Genomic DNA, 19,133 nt, shown 5'->3' with positions numbered 1-19,133 from the left:
AATTGGGGTATAATTTTTTAAATGCTTATTAAGACTTTAATCATTTTTAGAACTGGAACTTCTGTGAAAGCTTACTGACAACTTTAATTTTGTTCCACCTGAAATAACTAGAATTTTTGTGCTGGTTATAGCTCCTTTCTCTCCATCTCCATCACTGCACCCCAGCCCTTCATAGTATTATGAAATGCAACTGACCGCCAAAGATTTCTGGTCTCCTAGACATATTCAGTATAACCTTTAATATTTGCTCAAGCACTTTGACTTCTACAGATCTGTTCAGGTGTGAGAACGTTCATTTGATCTGTGGAGTCCTTGCTGGTGAGTGCAGTGTAAAGGCAAAATTTTCTATTACCTAATAGTTAAAATTTTGCACACAGGCATGTTTTTTTTAAGCTGTTTGCTTTTACATTCACCTACTCTGGGGATAATCTAATAACAGCACATTTTAGGAAATTGTAAAATCTATAGGAGCGGGGGGTATGGCTCAGTGGTGCATCAACTTGCCTAGCATGCTCAAGGCCAGATTCCATCCCCAGCACCACAAAAACAAACAAACAAAAAAACTATGTTTGAAGGATAATCATAATTAGCAAATGACATTGGCTGGCATTCATTAAAGAAAGGCTGCATTATGGAGTTATTTTCATGTAATAAACAATTTCACCAATTCTAATAAAAGCCAGTGTCTTCCTGAGTAAGCTTCTATCCAGATTCTATCCAGATATAAGCTTTATATACTGGAGAATAGCAGTGCGCCATGAAAGTGACTCTGAGCTTCATGGAGAAACTAGTGAGCACCTGTAAGGATGTATTTCTAGCTAGGGACCAGCACATACAGATATTAAAAGGGGGGGGGATCTCCAAGAGAGAGGAAATTGGAAGAGTAAAAACATATTGTATGATTCAGAATGGCACAGTAGAAGGGAAAGACAGAATTTTGAAATCATCTTTTGCTAGCCACATGGTAACTCTGTTGTTAGTTTATCCCCATCTTGATCGTTTGTGATTCTAATGTTCTTTTTGAAACTGCTAGCCGCCTGAGTTTTCCACTGAAAAGTGTACCAAAACTATGATTTATCAAGCTTTGGGGGTGGGGGGGACCGGGAATGTTTTTCTTTTCAGTAATTTTTGTTCTTTCCTCATTTGTTTCCTTTTTTGGCTGAAGAATGGGCTACTGCTGTTTGACTTGTGCTGTTTACACATAGCTTTTACAAAAGAAGCCATTACCACATCTGATTTATCTTTTATTGCAAGTGCCCATTGAAAAGCATTTGTTTTAAATGAAATGTTTCTTTTTTAACCTCCAAGTTGATGTTCCTACTGATTATTATACAACCAATGGAAATACTGATAATATTTTTTTCAAAATAGGAAAGAAATGATAAACATTTATAAATTTATAATGTCTAGAGACATTTGTTTTGTTTTTCTATACCCTTTCCATAGGCATTTAAAACCATTCTTTCCAAACTTGCCCTGTTTTGTTAAAAGAGAATAATGTAGGAACAGAGCACTCGCAATTAACTGATCTTATCAGGATTGGATTCTACATTTTTTAGCTTGCATGTTGCAGACCATCTGGGGATATTATTTAAATACATTGTTGACAATTTAAGTGACTGTAATATTTATTGTTTACTTTAGTTAAGAACCAGGAGCTGGACTCTTCTGCTGAGTTTCTTCCTTCTGTGCTTAGCAAGATAACCTCGGTTCCTGCTGGTTCTGTGGGCATTTGCAGTGCAAAGCATTTCTTACTGGGTTTGCAAAAACAAGGGTAATGTGCTCTGTGGGTGTATGTTGTCTGTGCACTCCCCCAACCCCAATTCCACTGCCACCCCAGTTCACCCCTTTTCTCTTATTAATACTTATTTTTAGCTGGACAGTTTGGCTCAGATCTGTAATTGCAGCTATTCAGGAGGCTGAAGCAGGAGGATCTCAAGTTTGAGGTCAGCCTAGGCAACTTAATGAGACCCTGTCTCAAAATTTTAAAAACATAAAGGGCTGAGGAGATAGCCTAGTAGTAGAGTTTCCTTGGGTTCAATCCCCAGGACTGCAAAAACAAAAACAAAACTTACTTGTAAAAAATCTTATTTAAAAGTCTAACAGATCCCTTCTTCCTAAAACATAGAAACACTCATCAAACTTTCATGTGCTAACTTCCCCCGAGATATTTGTGTTTCAGCAAACCGCAAAGTCATGGCCAAGATGATGGTAATACTTCAGAGTTGATCATACCATTATACAAGGCCAGCCTTAAGTTTCTTTTTATTTGACAAAATGTAAAATAGAATGAAGCGATTATGAAAATCAGTGATAGTTTTAATAGATGTGGTAGACTTGTTTACATTGTGTAAAGTGAAAATAGAGGTGAAATTTCAAATCTCAGGCTTTCTTCTTGAGGAAAATATATTGATTTCAGGAAGTGAATATGTGGGTAATAACAAAAAAAGAAAGATACACTTCTAGGCTTAGAGCAGTGAGACTATTATGCTTTAAAGGGGTTGTAGATTTTGTGACTAACTCAGAAGTTTTCTCCCCGTTTTCTTTCTTAATAAACAGTATATTTCTCACAACTAGTCATTAAAAATAGCCTATCCAGGGCTGAGCTGTGGCTCAGTGGTAGAGCACTCCCCTAGCAAGTGCGAGACCCTGGGTTCAATCCTTAGCACCACATAAAAATAAATAAAAGAAAGGTATTGTGTCCAACTATAACTAAAAAATAAATATATTTTTAAAAATAGTCTATCCAGTATCTTTCCTGAGAATCTTGACCTAGGAATACATATTAAATATCCTCATGACTATTTTAATTCTTCTATCACAATTCTTTCTTCAAGGCTCTAGCTCCCAGTGTTCTCTAAAATATACCAAGGACAAGGGCTGGGGGTGTCGCTCTATGGTAGAGTACTTTGTAGCATGCACAAGGCCTTCAGTTCCATCCCCAGCACTAACATCAAAGAAATAAAACATACACACACTGAGGACCTGGTTAAGAACCTGCTAACAAAAGCTAAAAGGAAGACCAACCTTAGTTAAATCTGCAGTCTTGGCCCACTATTTCCATGTAGGGACTAGATGTCTTTAATGCTCTGGTTCATGCATCTTTGCCAAAAGTAATACTTTAAGAAATATAAATAGGGGCTGGGAAAGCCACTCAGAGGCTCTGGGTTCAATTCTAAGTGCACACACGTGCGCGCGCGCACACACACACACACACACACACACCTACCTCTACTTGTGTGTGTGTGTGTGTGTGTGTGTGTGTGTGTGTATGTACATATATGTGATGGATGTGAAGTAAGATAGTGTTGATCCACAGTATATGTCACTAGTCTAACATTATTTAGATCAGTGTTGGGATATTTGATCATTAATATTCAAACTCTCGGTTGCTGTCACGACTTTGGCAGGATAGTGACCATTCCCAGTACTTGTCCTCACTGTTCCAGAGGCAGACATCTAATGGGAACTATACTGAGGAATTAAATCACAGAGACAACCACATTTTAAATTCACATTTTTAAGCATACCCCTGACATCTCTAAATCAGAAAATATTAGGTAAAATATAATGAGATGCAACTTCAATTTGAGCTATTTCTTTTCCACATAGATGTATTCAGACCATCATCATTGACTTTGACTTTCAAAAACCAACTTGTGGACTGGGGTTAGTGGTAGAGCACTTGGCTAGCATGTGTGAGGCTCTGGGTTCCATCATGGCTCCAAAAAGAAAAAGAGAAAGAAAAATTAAAAAAAAAAAAAAACAACTTTGGCAAATTACTAAGGTTTGATATTGTATTTATACGATTATTTTTACACTATTTAGCAGCTGACATTTCTTATCATTCTTTCTTTTAAATTCTCTTCCTTTAGGAACCTATTAAGATTTACTTTAAACTTTACTTAAAGTACAGGACATTAAGGAATTTTCTGCACTTACTTCATAAATTGTTGACCAGTCTCTTCAGGTTTTAAAGATCAATTCACTACTAAAACCAAAATACAAGAAGTTGTATAAGAAGATAATAAGAAAACACTTATTATTTTAGTATACCTTAAGGTCTTTTACATATGTACAGTGGCACACATAGTAAAATATAATTTTTCAATTAAGCAATTTTTAATATCTTTATTTTATTTATTTTTTTATGTGGTGCTGAGGATCAAACCCAGGCTAGGCAAATGCTCTACTACTGGACTACAACCCTAGCCCAGAAAAATATTTTTTAAATGCGTGAGAAATGAAACATGGCACATTATAAGAGGAGGCTTGGTCTTTAAAGTTAGCGGGTTTTGCCTCCTTCCTCCTTCGAGACATCTAATCCTGGCCCTGAGGCGGAAGTGCTTCCCTGAGGTTTCCTGCAAGCTTGGCAGTGCTGCTGCTGCTGTTCTTCATTTGGTCCTTATCTGTCTGCCCAAGATTTTGTTATATAGAAAAAGAAAAGCAGATGGACCTTTTTTCTTCCTTTTAACAGAGAATGGAGTTGTTTTTTTTTTATCACCACCCAAACGTAAAATTGATCTTCACTAAGTGAGGAACAAGTGACCAAATGGATGTGGGGAAATTACTATACAGATTCCCCTGGAACAATCTAGATGGCTCTCGCTTAAGTAGCAAATTTTTGGAAAGGTTTTCAGGATATATTTTCACTGTGATTCTTGTAGGAGAAGGTAGTCATACAAACATAACTGTGGTTCCTTTGATAGTCTCTTCAAATGAATAAATCTCTTAATCAAAAATAACCTGAAAAGCAGTTTTAATGGAAGGACAGCAAAATACCTGTTGTTAACAGTATCTGAGATCCGTACATCAAGGAAGGGGTAATTTATAACTCGTCATGGCACGTATATACACAGGGTTTGAGGAGTTTGAGACATAAATCCCTTTGAGTAAATAGAAAGCCTTTGACAAAACAGAAAATACTGAGTTATCATGCTTAGTAGAAACCATCAGCTTTTTAAATGAAATTGAGAATCTTTAGTGTCCATGTTTAATTAAACATTTGTCTAACCTGGTGTGGTGGTGTACCCCTGTAATTCCATTAGACCTGCTTTTCATATTCTTAAAACCAACTGGGTATCACTGTAGTACCTCATATAGGTAGAAGGTCTATTATTGAAGCATCTCTCTTCCTATAGATTCCCCCCATCAGTTAGGATAAGCAATGCCTAAATTAATACCTTTGAATCACATTAAGTCTCAATTTTGCCTTTCTGTCACTGTGGATGGTTCATACACAGCCATATATCAATTGGTATTCCTGGCAAGATCCCTTTAAAGTTTCCAGGCTAATTTAGTTTATGCATTTGTGAGTCTTATGCAACCAGTGGCCCTTGCTGATGGTCATAGCCAGCAGCAAAAACTCTGTCAGTTAAAATTCTTCACTGATAATCATATACCAAATTCTGGATGTCTTATGTCAGGAGGACTTTATATCTTCTTTTGGCCAGAGTTATCTTCTGTCTTTTCAGCTTTCTCCTTATATTTAAAAATATAATAGCAGCCACTAAGAACAGACTTTGTTAAGTGGACTTTGGACAATCATTATACTTCTTGAAATTAGAGTCAGATTTGATGTGTATTCTTTTGAACATAATAGGACATTTCCTTTGGTCCTATGTGAAATGTCTTCTGCTGTCTTGGTTAGAAGATGGGCTTTAGAACTAGAAGCAGACCAGAATCCAAGCCCTAGTGCCGTCACTTCCTAGCTCTAAGTGGCTTAACTTGTGCATTTCTTTGTTTTTATAAAATTGGGGAAATGACTCCTTCATAGTGAGATTGTAGAGAATTTAAATGAGAAAACATGTTAAAGTGATTAGGGCATGGTAAACATGCGTTATATTAGTTTTTCTCTTATTTTACTGACAGAAAAGATAATACACTAGACAGTGGGGTCTGGTCAAGTGAGCCACTGTTTATGTGCTTTCTAAACATGCCTTTCTAAATGTTTCAGTTATTAAATAGCAATGAGACAAAACAGAACCTGGATTTAATATACCTTTAACAAGTTTTTACTGAATATCTGATTTGTTCCAAAAATTATATAAGAAAGATATGAAGCCAAGTTAGACATAGTAAGGTTAAGGATGTTCTTATTCCCCAAAGTCCAACGGAAAAGACAGGTGATACCAGTAATGAGGGTATATTGAGAACCGAACAGGAATGGTATCTAACTACACTGTGGACACTCAGGAAAACTCCCAGAAGAACTGATACTTGAGCTAGGCATAGACTTCCAACCAGAAGGAACAATATTCACAAAATAATGGAGGCAGAAGACAGCTCGCTGTGTACTAGAAACTGCAAATAGTTTTGAGTTAATGGAGTGAAGGCTATATGTGGATATGTAGCAGTATGAAGCTAGAGGGAGAGGTAGGGGTCAGATTTTGAAGGATTTTTCCATCTTACTAAAGTGTTTGGACTTCAACCAAAGGGCAGTGAAGATCTGCTGAAGGGTTTTAAGCTGGAAACTGGGAGGTTTCAGTGCTTCATGTTAGAAATAAACACTTTAGCAACAGAATGGAGGATATATTCAAAGGTTTGAGGTGAAAAAAAAAAAAGAAGAAAAACTGTTGAGAGTTTCCATAATAATCTGGGTGAGGCATTGTAAAAGCTTGAATGGAGGTAGCAAATGTGGTAATAAAGACAGGCAGACAGATAAGGGGAATATCAGAGTAGAATAAAGATGACTTGGTTATATAATCTCCGATGGATTGAGTAAGGAAGGCGTTGAAGATGACTCTAGGGCATGGAGCACTGGATAGATGACAGTACCATTTACCAATGTAATAGAGATAAGGAAGGTAGCTGGGGTGAGAGGCGCAGGCCGTGGTTGGATGAGTTTAGTATAGGGCATACCTTCGAGGATGGTTGGTAAATCATGGGCTCTGTTGTCTAAAAGATCCAGTCAGCAGAGCCAACTGAAAAGGTGAATTTGACCATAGGTGAGAGTGCTATAAATGGTAATCCAAACCAGCTGTTAACAGTTTTCTTTTTATTTCTAATCTAGCACATATTTGGTGCTCAGTAAATATTTGTTGAGTTGAAAGTATAATGGCTACAACCTTAACCCTGATCTCTTATATATATGCTTTGGGGGAATAAAGAGATTGATCTAGTTGTAGACAACTTTGTGGCACTTGACAACTGTGGGTCAAGTGGCTCTGGCCTAAGCAATGTAATTAATTCACAAATAGCTCCTCCTCCTCCTCCTCCTCCTCCTCCTCCTCCTTCTTCTTCTACTCCTCCTCCTCCTCCTCCTCCTCCTCCTCCTCCTCCTCCTCCTCCTCCTTCTGGCACTGGGTATTGAACTCAGGAGCACTTGACCATGGAACCACATCCCCATCCCTATTTTGTATTTTATTTAGAGACAGGGTTTCACTGAGTTGCTTAGTGCCTCACAGTTGCTGAGGCTGGCTTTGAACTCATAATCCTCCTGCTTTGGCATCCCAAGCTGGTGGATTTACAAGTGTACACCACCATGCCCGCTCACAAATAGCTTCTTGATGACAGACTGTTGCTTATCATTTGAGCAGATTGGCACCAAATTGGCTCTTATTTGATTTTCCTAGGTGTTTTTCTTATTATTAGTCAGCCTTCCCAGTTGTGACAGGTTTGGAGAAGCCTTGAAGTTCCTTTCCATGTGAGTGGGGTTGGATACCCTGTTCCACAGAGCTAGGGCTAGCCTACAGCAATCCGAGAAGGCCTATTTGTTTATTATTGGCTAATCTGTTTTTGAACAACCTCAAAAGAAATGGTGAGATAAGTGCCCTAAAAGTAGTACAGCATGCTGTGTGTCACAACAAATTAAATCTTTTGTGCTCCAGGTCCTCTTATATTAGAGGTGCCCTGCTAATCATTTGGTTAAATTAAATGAATCAGTCTGATGCATTAGAATTTACAAACAAAAAAAAATGTTTTTATGTTATTGTATTTGATCTTCAGACCTCTACAAGTCCAAGTTTTATTCTCATTTTAAGTATGAGGAAATTAATATTCTATTGGTAATATACTATTGGCAAGAATGTTTTTTGTGTCTCTGATCTGCAGACAGAAACAGCCCTGTTGTCAGTTTCTCATTTCTGTTCTTCATGTTCCAAGTCGTTTCATCCTCAGTGATTATGAAAGCACCACTTACTCTGGACTCAGCTCGTGCCTGTTGAGATGCTCTTGTGTCACATGTTTCAAGAGGGTGGAGGAGTGAAGTTGGCCCAGAGTTCCTGGGCAGGGCGTCTTTTCTTGCCTTAATAGAGCACTGGTTTATATTCACCACAAGTAGGCTGGCTCACAGAGTTAGGAGTAGCAGTAATTTTTAAAAATATAATAAACACATGTAACATGGTTTGAGCACTAAAATATGTACACTGGTTCAAGCTTAGTCATTGATTCCAGGAATACTTTCTTAAAAGAGTCCCTTTCTATTATTAGGTTCCTCTGTGGCATGTAATATGGTAAAGTGACCTTACCAGAAATTAAGGCCTTAAGTGGCTTCTTTACATATGCACATTTCAAGCGAGCACGTGCAGACTGTTGCTTGCCACTGCCTTTGGCTTCACTTAGATTGTTCATTTTTCCAAAGGTTCATATTCCTGCAGATGGGAATTCCTCCTTCTCCTCCTCCACTTAGAGCACTTGATGTTTCTTTAAACCTATAGGAATAGGTGCATCTTCTGTAGTGCTATCATCTTCTCCCCGTACTTTTTTAAAACTATTTTTTTTCTGTGATGAGAAGCATTTAGCCCAGGAGGAAACTGTGTTTCCAGAATTTATCTCTCTCATAAACTGAAGTGTTTTGTCATTCATCTGTGAAGAAACACATCTCAGCTGCTGGTCATTTGTATTGTTTTCAGAGAAACATTTCACTATTTTGGATAGCACGTCTGATGTTGTGACCATGATTAGAGTGTCTGCTACCTGTGTCTCTCTCTTCCTGCCAATCTAATCTAGATTTTAGCTTCTCTGTTTGGAGTTAGCATGATGATGCCTGAATCTCGGAGATATTTTTCAACCTGATCAGCTTCTCAAGAACCTGTTATGATTGACTCATAAATTGTACTGTGTCTTGTGTATAGTAAGGAGTTAGGTATTTAGGAATGACAAAGTGACTTCTGTAAGTATTCTCCTGAAGAGAATATGTTATACAGCCAAGATCATAAGACTACAAAGTGCTAGGTACTGTATGAGGCACATGGGAATTAATTCTCAGATTAACAGTGTTACAGAAATATGACCAAAATGATTTGGAGTTGCTTAAGCTGCAGATAAATGTAGCAAATGGCAGCAGTTCTTGCTTTTGACTACCTCAGAGCCGAGATTTTTGGTTTATATTAACATTGGTGAGGCATCTTAAAAATCATTGTTGATTCTTAAAGTTCATTATGTTCCACCGCTTATTCCTAACCTTCTTGTTTTCGTATGTGTTCGTTCATTTGTAGAGTATAAATGGCATTCGCACCGAGGAGGTGGCTGTGGTGACAAAAGGGTCATCTACTAACCCTGACTCTGAATGGGAGGGCCCCAAGCAGTTGGTAGTTCCTAGTGAGAGCCAGATGACCACCCCATCGGCGTCTCCACAGAGCTTTAACCTTGGCTCCCTCTCCACAAGCAGCAAGGAGACAGAGGAGAAGGAACAGGGGGCAGCTGGCTCTCCTGATACTAAGGAGATGCCAAGAGGCCCAGGTGGGGAATGTCCAGGAGTGGAGGGACAGGCCAGTGTCTTAACACCCTCAGTAACACCAGCTTCCTGTCAGCTGCAACTTGGTGAAAAAAAGGCAGACAGTAGTGAAGAACATGTCCCACCAGGAGAGCCACTTGGAAAACAAAACGGATCATTTCTTGACTTACGTGTGGGTACCCAGTTCCCCACCCTCATTCGAAGTTTCCAGGTAGTGACTGATTGGATGACTCAGGTGTAATGACTCTCTGGGAGAGGGCCAGAATCTGTCCTATGGAGGAGGTGGTGGTGATGGTGGTGAGATAGCAGCTTCTCTTCTTTTCTTCTTCAAAATCACAAAGTAAAATTAAAGCCTTTGATTATAATAAAGAAATTAATTCAGAGGAATCAACTCTATGACTAGGTACCTTCTTCCCTGATAACTTAACAAAACTCTTGGGAATAAATTCCAGCTATTTACTTTATGAAGCTGGTGTAAGTATGTTCATCTATTAGTTGTTCAAGTAAGTAGAGGTGAAGGAAAGAGGTGAATTTTGGAGACTTCCGTGGTGAGGAACCTTCAGTGTTCTGAGACCATGTTCAAAAATTTCCAGGACTCCTCACAGGGGCAGCTGATCTTTTGATGAGATTTCAGGCCCCAATAATCGATATACTATAGCCCCACTGTGTAGCCCACCATACCCACTGACCCTACTCCTAGGGGATTCTATGATTGTAGGCACTAATTCCCTGTGCCAAGGTGGATGGTCACTTAACCCAATCACAGTCCAGTGGTAGTTTTAAGGTGACTGGGGAAGGTGAGCAGATAGACAAGAAGGTCTTTGATATTCCACTAATGTTCATTCTTCTGAAATTCTGAGATTAATCACCAGGTGGTGGTAGAACTGATTTTTTTTCTTTCCAGTTTTCCAAATTCTGCTTCTTTTCAGTGAGCCCAGTGTGAATGTCTGACATTGATTTGAGAGAAGTTAATGAATCCCAGGGTAATGCATTCCAGTGCCTCTGCTGTTTCTTGTACCATTTTGTATTTAGTGGAGGAAATGTGGCCGATTTTCTTAATTATAATGGTACAGCCACAAGGACAAATGAAAGTGATGGCTATTTGGCAAATAGTTTTATATTCAAATTCTGAAGGTCAATCTGAAGTGTTTTATAATACAAGTCATAACTGTCTGATCTTAAAGTTTTCCATTAAGCTTATGAAAGTGATTACAGTAATGCTGCTTTTTAATATCCCTCATGATGTGACACCCTGTCAGGAGGACTTTGGAATAGAGTCCAAGACTTGGGCAGAGGAAACACCTTTGGAGATTCAGCTCACCCTTTGCTTGATTCTAGCTAAAGCTTTGATCAGATCAATGTCAGAAGGTTTAGTTCTTCAAGCCTTCAGCAAGACTCTGATAACTCGGTTACTTTACTACTTCACAGCCCCCACTGGTGAAGACTCAGACTGTCACCATCTCAGATACTGCAAATGCTGTGAAAAGTGAAATCCCGACCAAAGACGTCCCCATTGTCCACACCGAGACCAAGACCATCACTTATGAGGCTGCCCAGGTAGGACACCTCATGGTGCTTCAGAACAAAGACTGGAGTAGATACGATAAATGTTCACAGGATTTCTAATCATTTTCTGCAAATAATAACAGCTTTTTTTCCTGGGCAGTTCTTTTTAGAAGGGATTACTGATCTGAGAATACCTTATTAAAAGCAAGATTGTTGTGGCTAGAGGTGTGGCTCAGTGGTAGATCGTGTGCTTGGGATGAGTGAGGCCCTAGGTTCAATCCTTAGCACCAACCAACCAACTAACAAAATTATCTTGGGTCTGACTGCTTATTTCCACCTAATTCACTTGGGAAAGTCAATCAGAGTGATGGTTAAGAATATGGGTCAGATAAACCAAGTTCAGGTCTCAGCCCCTCCATTTATCATTATTTTTTTTAATATTTATTTTTTAGTTGTAGTTGGACACGATACCTTTATTTTATTTATTTTTACGTGGTGCTGAGGATCGAACCCAGGGTGTCACATGTGCTAAGTGAGCACTCTACCGCTGAGCCACAACCCCAGCCCTCAGCATAAAATTTTTAAAAAGAGCTGGGGAGGAGCTACAGTAGTAGTTCAGTGGTAGAACACTTGCCCAGTATGTGTGATCCTCAGCACCACATAAAAGTAAGTAAAATAAAGGTTTAAAAAATATAATAACAAAAAAGTGGGGCTGGGGATGTAGGGTGGTGCTTGCCTAGCATGTGTAAGGCCCCCAGTTCAATCCCCAGTACCTAAAAAAAAAAAAGCCAGTCTTCCCAAACTTCTGTTTCTTTGGCTATAAATGGGGGATAATGTATCTACCCACTGGAAGATTTGGAGGAAGATTAGGTGAAATAAAGTCCAGAGTGTAGGATTTTAGTTTGATAAATGAGAAGTTGCTTAAAGTTCTCTGGTGGGGGTAATAAAGAAGCATAATTAAAGCAATGATCTTATAAGAGGGTTCCTAAAGCTGTGTGCTACATATGTTAAAGTTGGGGGGCTAGAGACAAAATTATAACTAGGGTGGATCTGGGAAGATGCTTATAAAGAGCTGAAGTATAACCTTAGGAGAGGAGAGGAGAGATAAATCAACCAAGATAGAGAGCCTGGCATGGCGTGCATGACGGTAATCCCAGCTGCTTGGGGGAGGCTGAGGCAGGAGGATCACAAGTTTGAGAAGCCAGCCTGGACAGTTTTCTTTCTTCTTCCTTCTTGTATTCATTCATTCATTCATTCATATATGTGTACAAATTGGGGATCCAATCTAGGGCCTCACGCATGGTATGGCCGGGCAATTTAGTGAGACCCTATTTAAACAAAAATTTTTTTAAAGGGCTCTGTGTATAACTTAATGGTAGAGAACCTGCCTAGCATGCAGGAGACTCTGGGCTCAATCCCCAATACCTCCCCCTCAAAAAAAAAAAAAAAATAAGAGAGAAAGAAAAATGAATGAGTAGGACTTGGCAATGAAGAGGACTGAGAAAAGGAAGGAATCAAAAATTAATTTAAGATTGTGTATGCTATTATGCCAGAGGATGTAGAAAATGAATTACTTACATATGGGAAGGAATCCCTTTAAACTCTCACTACCATGGAAACAACCTAAATGTCCATCAGTAGAGAGCTGGTTAAGTACATTGTGGAACATCTAATTAAGGTAATTCTATGTGGCTTCTGCATGGGAACGAGCTACGTGATAAATCTGTGAATGCTGCAGTATGGTGTGAATAACATGCTACTGTTTGTGGAAGGGAAAAGAAAAGTATATATAGCTGTGTATGGAAGAGCTATGTGTGTGGGCTTGGATAGCAGTATACTCTCTCTGAATGGATACTACAAAAAACTAAAATAAAATAACAAGAAGTGTGCTGGCCTCTGATGAATGAAAATGGAACTGTGGGACTTCTGGTCAGAAGTAGGAGGGAGACTGCCTTTTCACTTTACACCATTTTGAAGTTTTTGAAGTTTGTAGCCTATATACACCCTCCCCCCCAGAAAAAGTGATGGTTCAAACGAAATTTTTCTAAAAATTAGGGCCACACACTGCCCACAGAAGTCTATGTGGTAAGAAAGCAGTCACTTCAAAATAACCTGAGAGAGATGGGGTTGGGTGAGGGCCCCATGGCTGCCCATCCGCTGAACCCTGCTCCAGGGAGTCAGCTTGCTGAAGCTCCCAGGGAGTGGGGCCATATAAGCCCCAAGCCCAGAGCTGCATGCTGTAACTGTAGTGGCCATCTCCATGGACACAGTGTATGGCTCAGCAAGCAGCTCAACAGCACTGGATGTGTACACCGCCTCAAGGGCTGCAGCAAGGCCAAACTGCTTGCAGTATGCTTGGGCAGCATGACCAAGGTCTACAGCTTGTAAGGGTCTGGATTCCTAGCTGTGTCTTCATGGAGGACTTGGCCCAGATGTTTGGGGGACTACTTGCTCTTACCAGTATCCCCTCAGCTCTAACGTGGTTGATTTATCTATGCCTAGAAAGCTTAGGCTCATTCATCCAGGCTGTGCCCTGGAAAGCACACAGCCATCCTCGAACAGAAGTACAGGCTGCTCCCCTCACAGGGGTCCTGCCTATGAAATTTGGAAGGACCCAAGGACAGTGCTGATACCGTGACCATCTACTGGTTGTTTGCAAGGCCTCATTTGTAGAGGCCACTGGAGTCACATCACAAGCCCTACCTTTAGGCGGTGCATCTTTTCTGAACACTAGACCAGAAGCTGCTGGTTTAGTCTCATACTGTGGGGGAAGGTTATATTTGTTCTGTAGTTGCATATATCAGCCAAAAGCTGGAAAAAAAGAGATTAAGAACATTCCCAGGGTGGTCTTAATTCTGATCAGTTTCTTCTTTCCCTCCCTCTCTCTCTCTCTCTTTGAAATTGAAAAGTCAGCTGGGCACAGTGGGGCAAGCCTGTAATTCCAAGAATTTGGCAGACTGAGGCAGGAGGATCACAAATTCAAGGCCAGCCTTAGCAACCTAGGGAGGCCCTAAGCAACTTTGTGAGACTGTCTCTCTCAAAATTTTTAAAAAGGCGGGAATGTAGTTCAATGGTAAAGCATCCCTGGGTACAATCCTCAGTACCTCAAAAAAATTTTTTTAATTGAAAAATAATTTAAAAGATTTAGAATCTAATGAGAGCAATGTCTCTGGGTGGTAGCATTTTAAGTTCAAGCCAACTGGAAATGCTGGTGCAGTTTAAAAGTCAGGTGACCAAAGACAGTTCCTCAAGCTGGAACCAGATTATAGAACCACATGCCAAAAACATTCATAGGAGAAAAGAGAGCCTTTTAAACAAATGGTACTGGGAAAACTGGTTATCCATATAGAGAGAATGAAACTAGACCCTTATATTTCAACTTGCATAAAAATCGACTGAAAATGAATCAAAGACCTAAGAATTAGGCTGTGTGCTGTGGTGCATGCCTTAATCCCAGTGGCACTAGGCAGAGGCAGGAGGATCACAAATTCAAAGCTAGACCCAGCAAAATCAAGGCACCAAGAAGCTCAGTGAGACCCCGTCTCTAAATAAAATACAAAATAGGGCTGAAGATGTGGCTCAGTGGTCGAGTGCCCCTGAGTTCAATCCACGGTACCAAAAAGAAAAGAAAACGGAAAAAAAGATCTAGGAATTAGACCAGAAACTAACACTCCAGTGTGTAAGCACAGGCAATAACTTTTTCAATAGAACCCATAAAACTTGGGAAATAAAGCCAAGAGTTAATAAGTGGGTTGGCATCAAATTAAAAAGTTTTTGCACATCAGAGGAAACAATTAAGAATGTGAAGAGAGAACCTATAGAATGGGAGAAAAATCTTTGCTAGCTATTCTTCTGACAGAGGATTAATATCTAGAATATATAAAGAACTCAAAAATTTAATGCCAAAAAATCAAGTAACCCAATTAATAATGGGCAAATGAGTTAAACAAATACTTCTCAAAAAAAGAAAGAAAGAAAGAAAGAAATACAAAAGGCCAACAAATTAAATATGTTCAATATTATTAGCAATTAGGTAAATGCAAATCAAAACTACACTGCGATTTTATCTCACACCCGTCAGAATGGCAGGCATCAAGAGTTCAAGTAACAACTGCTGGAGAGGATGTGGAGAAAAGGAACACCTTGACACTATTGTTGGGATTGTAAATTAGTACAACTACTATGAGAATTTGGAGGTTCCTCAAAAAACTAGGCATGGCCACCATATGACCCTGCTATACCACTCCTCAGTATTTATCCTGAAGAATTGAAGTCATCATACTACCGTGATACATGCATACCCACGTTTATAGCAGCTCAGTTCACTATGAAACCAGCCTAGGTATCCGCAAACAGATGAATAGATAAAGAAAATGTGGTCTGTATACCCAATCAAGTTTTATTCAGTCATAAAGAAAAACGAAATTTTGTCATTTGCAGGAAAATGGATGGAACTAGAGACCATGTACTAAGTGAAATAAGTCAAACTTAGAAGGTTAAGGGATGTATGTTTTCTCTCATATGCTACAGAAGCTAGAGAGGAAAAAGGAAGAGAAAGGTAGGAAAAAGGAAGAGAAAGGTGGGAACAGGTCTCATGAAAATCAAAGGGAGATCAGTAGATGAAAGGGACCAAGGGGTAGCGGGAGGGGAGAAAGAGGGAAGTGTCTGGGAGTGACAGTGTCTAAATTATATTGTTATATTGTGTGCACGTGCAAATATGCAACAACAAATCCTGTCCTGTGTACAGTTATAATGCATCAATTTAAAAAATGGCGGGGGGGGGGGGCAGGGGATTTTAGAACCACACACCAAACATTTCCCTCCAAACCTGTGGGGCCAGTGATGTGGTTGGTTGTGATTACCTGGTGGGGATAATTATCATTTTGGTCTAATGGTGGAGATTTGCTGGGGGCATCCAAATTAAACAATTTTGGAAACAAAAATCCTTTCAGCCAGGGACTTTTTCTTATTTATTCATGAAATAAGTTATAGCTAATTGTATGTATGATGTCTTTATTTAACTGTAGTGTTTACTCAGCACCTTTTATCTTTATTCATATGTATGCCAAATGTTAAACATAATTAATGTTGGACATTTGAATTTTTTTTTAACCATAAAAAATGCTATTAGCCAGACGCAAGTGGCACATGCCTGTAATCCCAGCAGCTCACGAGGCTGAGGCAGGAGGATCTCGAGTTCAAAGCCAGCCTCAGCAAAGGCGAGGCCCCAGGCAACTCAGTAAGACCCTGTCTCTAAATAAAATACAAAACAGGGCTGGGGATGTGGCTCAGTAGTTGAGTGCCCCTGAGTTCAATCCCTAGTACCCGCCACTCCCCCAAAAGAAAAATGCAGTTTAACATATTTTTAAATGGTTTTAAAAAATAATGTAAGAAATATAAAGTGAGCAAGATGCCTGGACAAATTACACCAGCTTTGGAATTAGGGATACTTAGTTTCAACACTTACTAATTTTTTTTTGTTTGTTTGTTTAATATTTATTTTTTAGTTTTTTTGGTGAACACAACATCTTTATTTTATGTGGTGCTGAGGATCGAACACAGCGCCCCGCGCATGCCAGGCAAGCGCGCTACCACTTGAGCCACATCCCCAGCCCACTTGCTAGTTTTTTGACCTTGGGCAAATCATTTAACCTTTTTGAACCTTAGTTTTCTCTTCTGGAAATTACTTTTTATAGAGATATTGAAATAAATATCATGTTTGCTTGAGACATATATAGTAACTATTCAAAAATGGTAGTTCTTAGCATATTGCATTTTATACATTGATCCTATTTTGTTTTAGCCTTGCATAACAGTCAGCTAAGATACAAATTGCTTTTTAGGATTCATGTTAGACAGTGATGTGCAGTGGGAAAGAGTGTTGCCCATAGAGTCAGATTTCCTAGGTTTGAACCTGTTTCATCATTTCCTACCTAGTGTGTAGTCAGGTTACTAACTTGCTCTGCGCCTCAGTTTCCTTGTTTGTAAAATGTGACTAATAATTCTAGCTCACAGCACTGTTATGAAGAATAAATTAATATATGTAACATGCTTCCAAAGTGTCTGGCACATAATAATCACCAGGTATCTATTTGCTGCTGTTCTCATTTACTGTAACCATTTCTGCTGCTTTTTTTTTTATGGTCTTGCTTGACAAGTAAGCACAAGTTTCATTTTTTTTTATTTGTTCACAATCTCCACTCTTTGGAACAGGTGGTGAAATGAGATAGGGAGATGGGGTAGGTTTTTTATTTATGCCCACAGTGTGCATTTGTGGTAAAATTTACATACTTTGTCTGGCTTCTTTGAGTGTTGTGTTTCTTAGATTCATCTGTGTTACATGAATCCATAGTTCATGCTTATCTATGGCTGAATAGTACTCCATTGTATTAATATATCTCAATTTTTTTATCCTTTCATTTGGTAATGAACAAGTGGGTTAGTCCCAGCTTGGGGTAAATATGAATCAAACTGCTGTGAATATTCATGTACAAGTCTTTGTGTGGACATATCTTGGGTGAACACCTCAGAGTAGAATTCCTGGGTTATAGGGTAAGTGGGTGTCTATAAGCTGTTGTCAAAGCCACAGTATCATTTTTTTTTCTTAGTTGTAGATGGACACAATACCTTTATTTTGTTTATTTAATTTGTTTATGTAGTGCTGGGGATCAACCCAGTGCCTCATGCATGCTAGGCAAGTGCTGTACGAATGAGCCACAACCCCAGCCTCAAAGCCACAGTATCATTTTGAGAAACATTGGTTAGAGGCTCAAGAAAGGAAGAGGCCCCATGTGGGAAGAATGAAAATAGTCAGCTGTAACAGTGTCGCCTCCATTTCCACCTTCTTCAGAGAGAGAGTAGAAGAGTGGGTGGGAGGTGGGGACAGTGACAGATTTATAGAGGAGAAGCTCTGCACAAAGCTTCAGCAGTCCTTGCATGAAAATTTATATTCTTACACTAGTTTATAAAGAACTTCTAGTTCTATGATTTCTTTTGATTTTCACAACAGTGATATGGTATCTGCAGAGCACATATTACAGTATAATGTGTGAAAACTGTAAATGAGAAAACTAGGGCTCAGGAAAGGCAAACGACTTTCCCCGTCCCACAGCTACTCCAGTCTTCACACAAGAAGTCTCTTGCCTGGTCTGCATCCTAGTTCAAACACCTACTAGGTTCTACGGTAGAACCTTGGACAAACTATTTGACCTCTCTGGGTCATACATTTCTTAACTGCATAGTGAATATAATAATAGTATCTTCTCATGATGTTGAGAAGCATCATTGAGACAACAGTTGCATGATGTGCTTGACACATAGTAGAAATGCAGTAAATGTTAGTTGAATCTGAATCTGGGCTAAAGAAAATGTTATTGAACTAATTCTATACCTGGTATGACTTAGGGGTCACAGTGTCTCTCTCTTTAATTTTTATCCAGATGCCCACCTGTAGAGGAACCCAACCAAGGACTCTGTTCCTTCCTTATTCTCTTCTCCTCCATCTGTCCTCCTCAATATCTCAGGGCTTTTGGGTAAATTAAATGTGGTCCTGTTCTTAAATATAATGCCAAGTAGTGGCACACACCTGTAGTCCCAGCTATTCTGAAGGCTGAGGCAGGAGGATCATCCAAGATCAAAATTCAGAACTAGCCAGGGCAACATAGCAATACCACATCTCAAAAGAAAAATAAAGCTGACAGCCTTTAAACAAATATACTTTTTAAAAAAACTACTTACAGGGCTGGGAGTGTAGCCCAGTTAGAGGGCTTGCCTGCATATGTGAGGTCCTGGGTTCAATTCCCAGCAAAAAAAAAAAAAAAAAAAAAAAAAGTTGTGGAAGTCATTTGTGAACTATAAAATGTACCTGTGACCTATGTACAGTATGTCACTCTTGTTGAACCTGTGACTGCACTCCTGCTTCCTCTTTCTGATCCACTCCTATCCTTGACAT

At 39.3% G+C, this 19,133-nt stretch overlaps 1 protein-coding gene across 12 annotated transcripts in view; it reads left to right on the top strand.

The window, feature by feature from the left end:
* Epb41 (erythrocyte membrane protein band 4.1) overlaps positions 1 to 19,133 on the top strand; it is a 152,633-nt gene that overhangs the window by 125,103 nt on the left and 8,397 nt on the right. For 11 of the 12 annotated variants that reach the window (XM_077109949.1, XM_077109945.1, XM_077109955.1 and 8 more), the window contains one exon: positions 11,105 to 11,233. The exons of the other annotated variant lie outside the window; for it this stretch is intronic. In XM_077109949.1, the coding sequence (XP_076966064.1) occupies positions 11,105 to 11,233 (129 nt within the window). The remainder of the gene's footprint in view (positions 1 to 11,104; positions 11,234 to 19,133) is intronic. 12 annotated transcript variants of the gene reach the window in all.

This window comes from Callospermophilus lateralis, chromosome 7, assembly GCF_048772815.1.
Source record: "Callospermophilus lateralis isolate mCalLat2 chromosome 7, mCalLat2.hap1, whole genome shotgun sequence".
Lineage (NCBI taxonomy): Eukaryota > Metazoa > Chordata > Mammalia > Rodentia > Sciuridae > Callospermophilus > Callospermophilus lateralis.
Note: the sequence above shows the minus strand (reverse complement) of the source record. Positions and strands in the feature narration are given on the sequence as shown.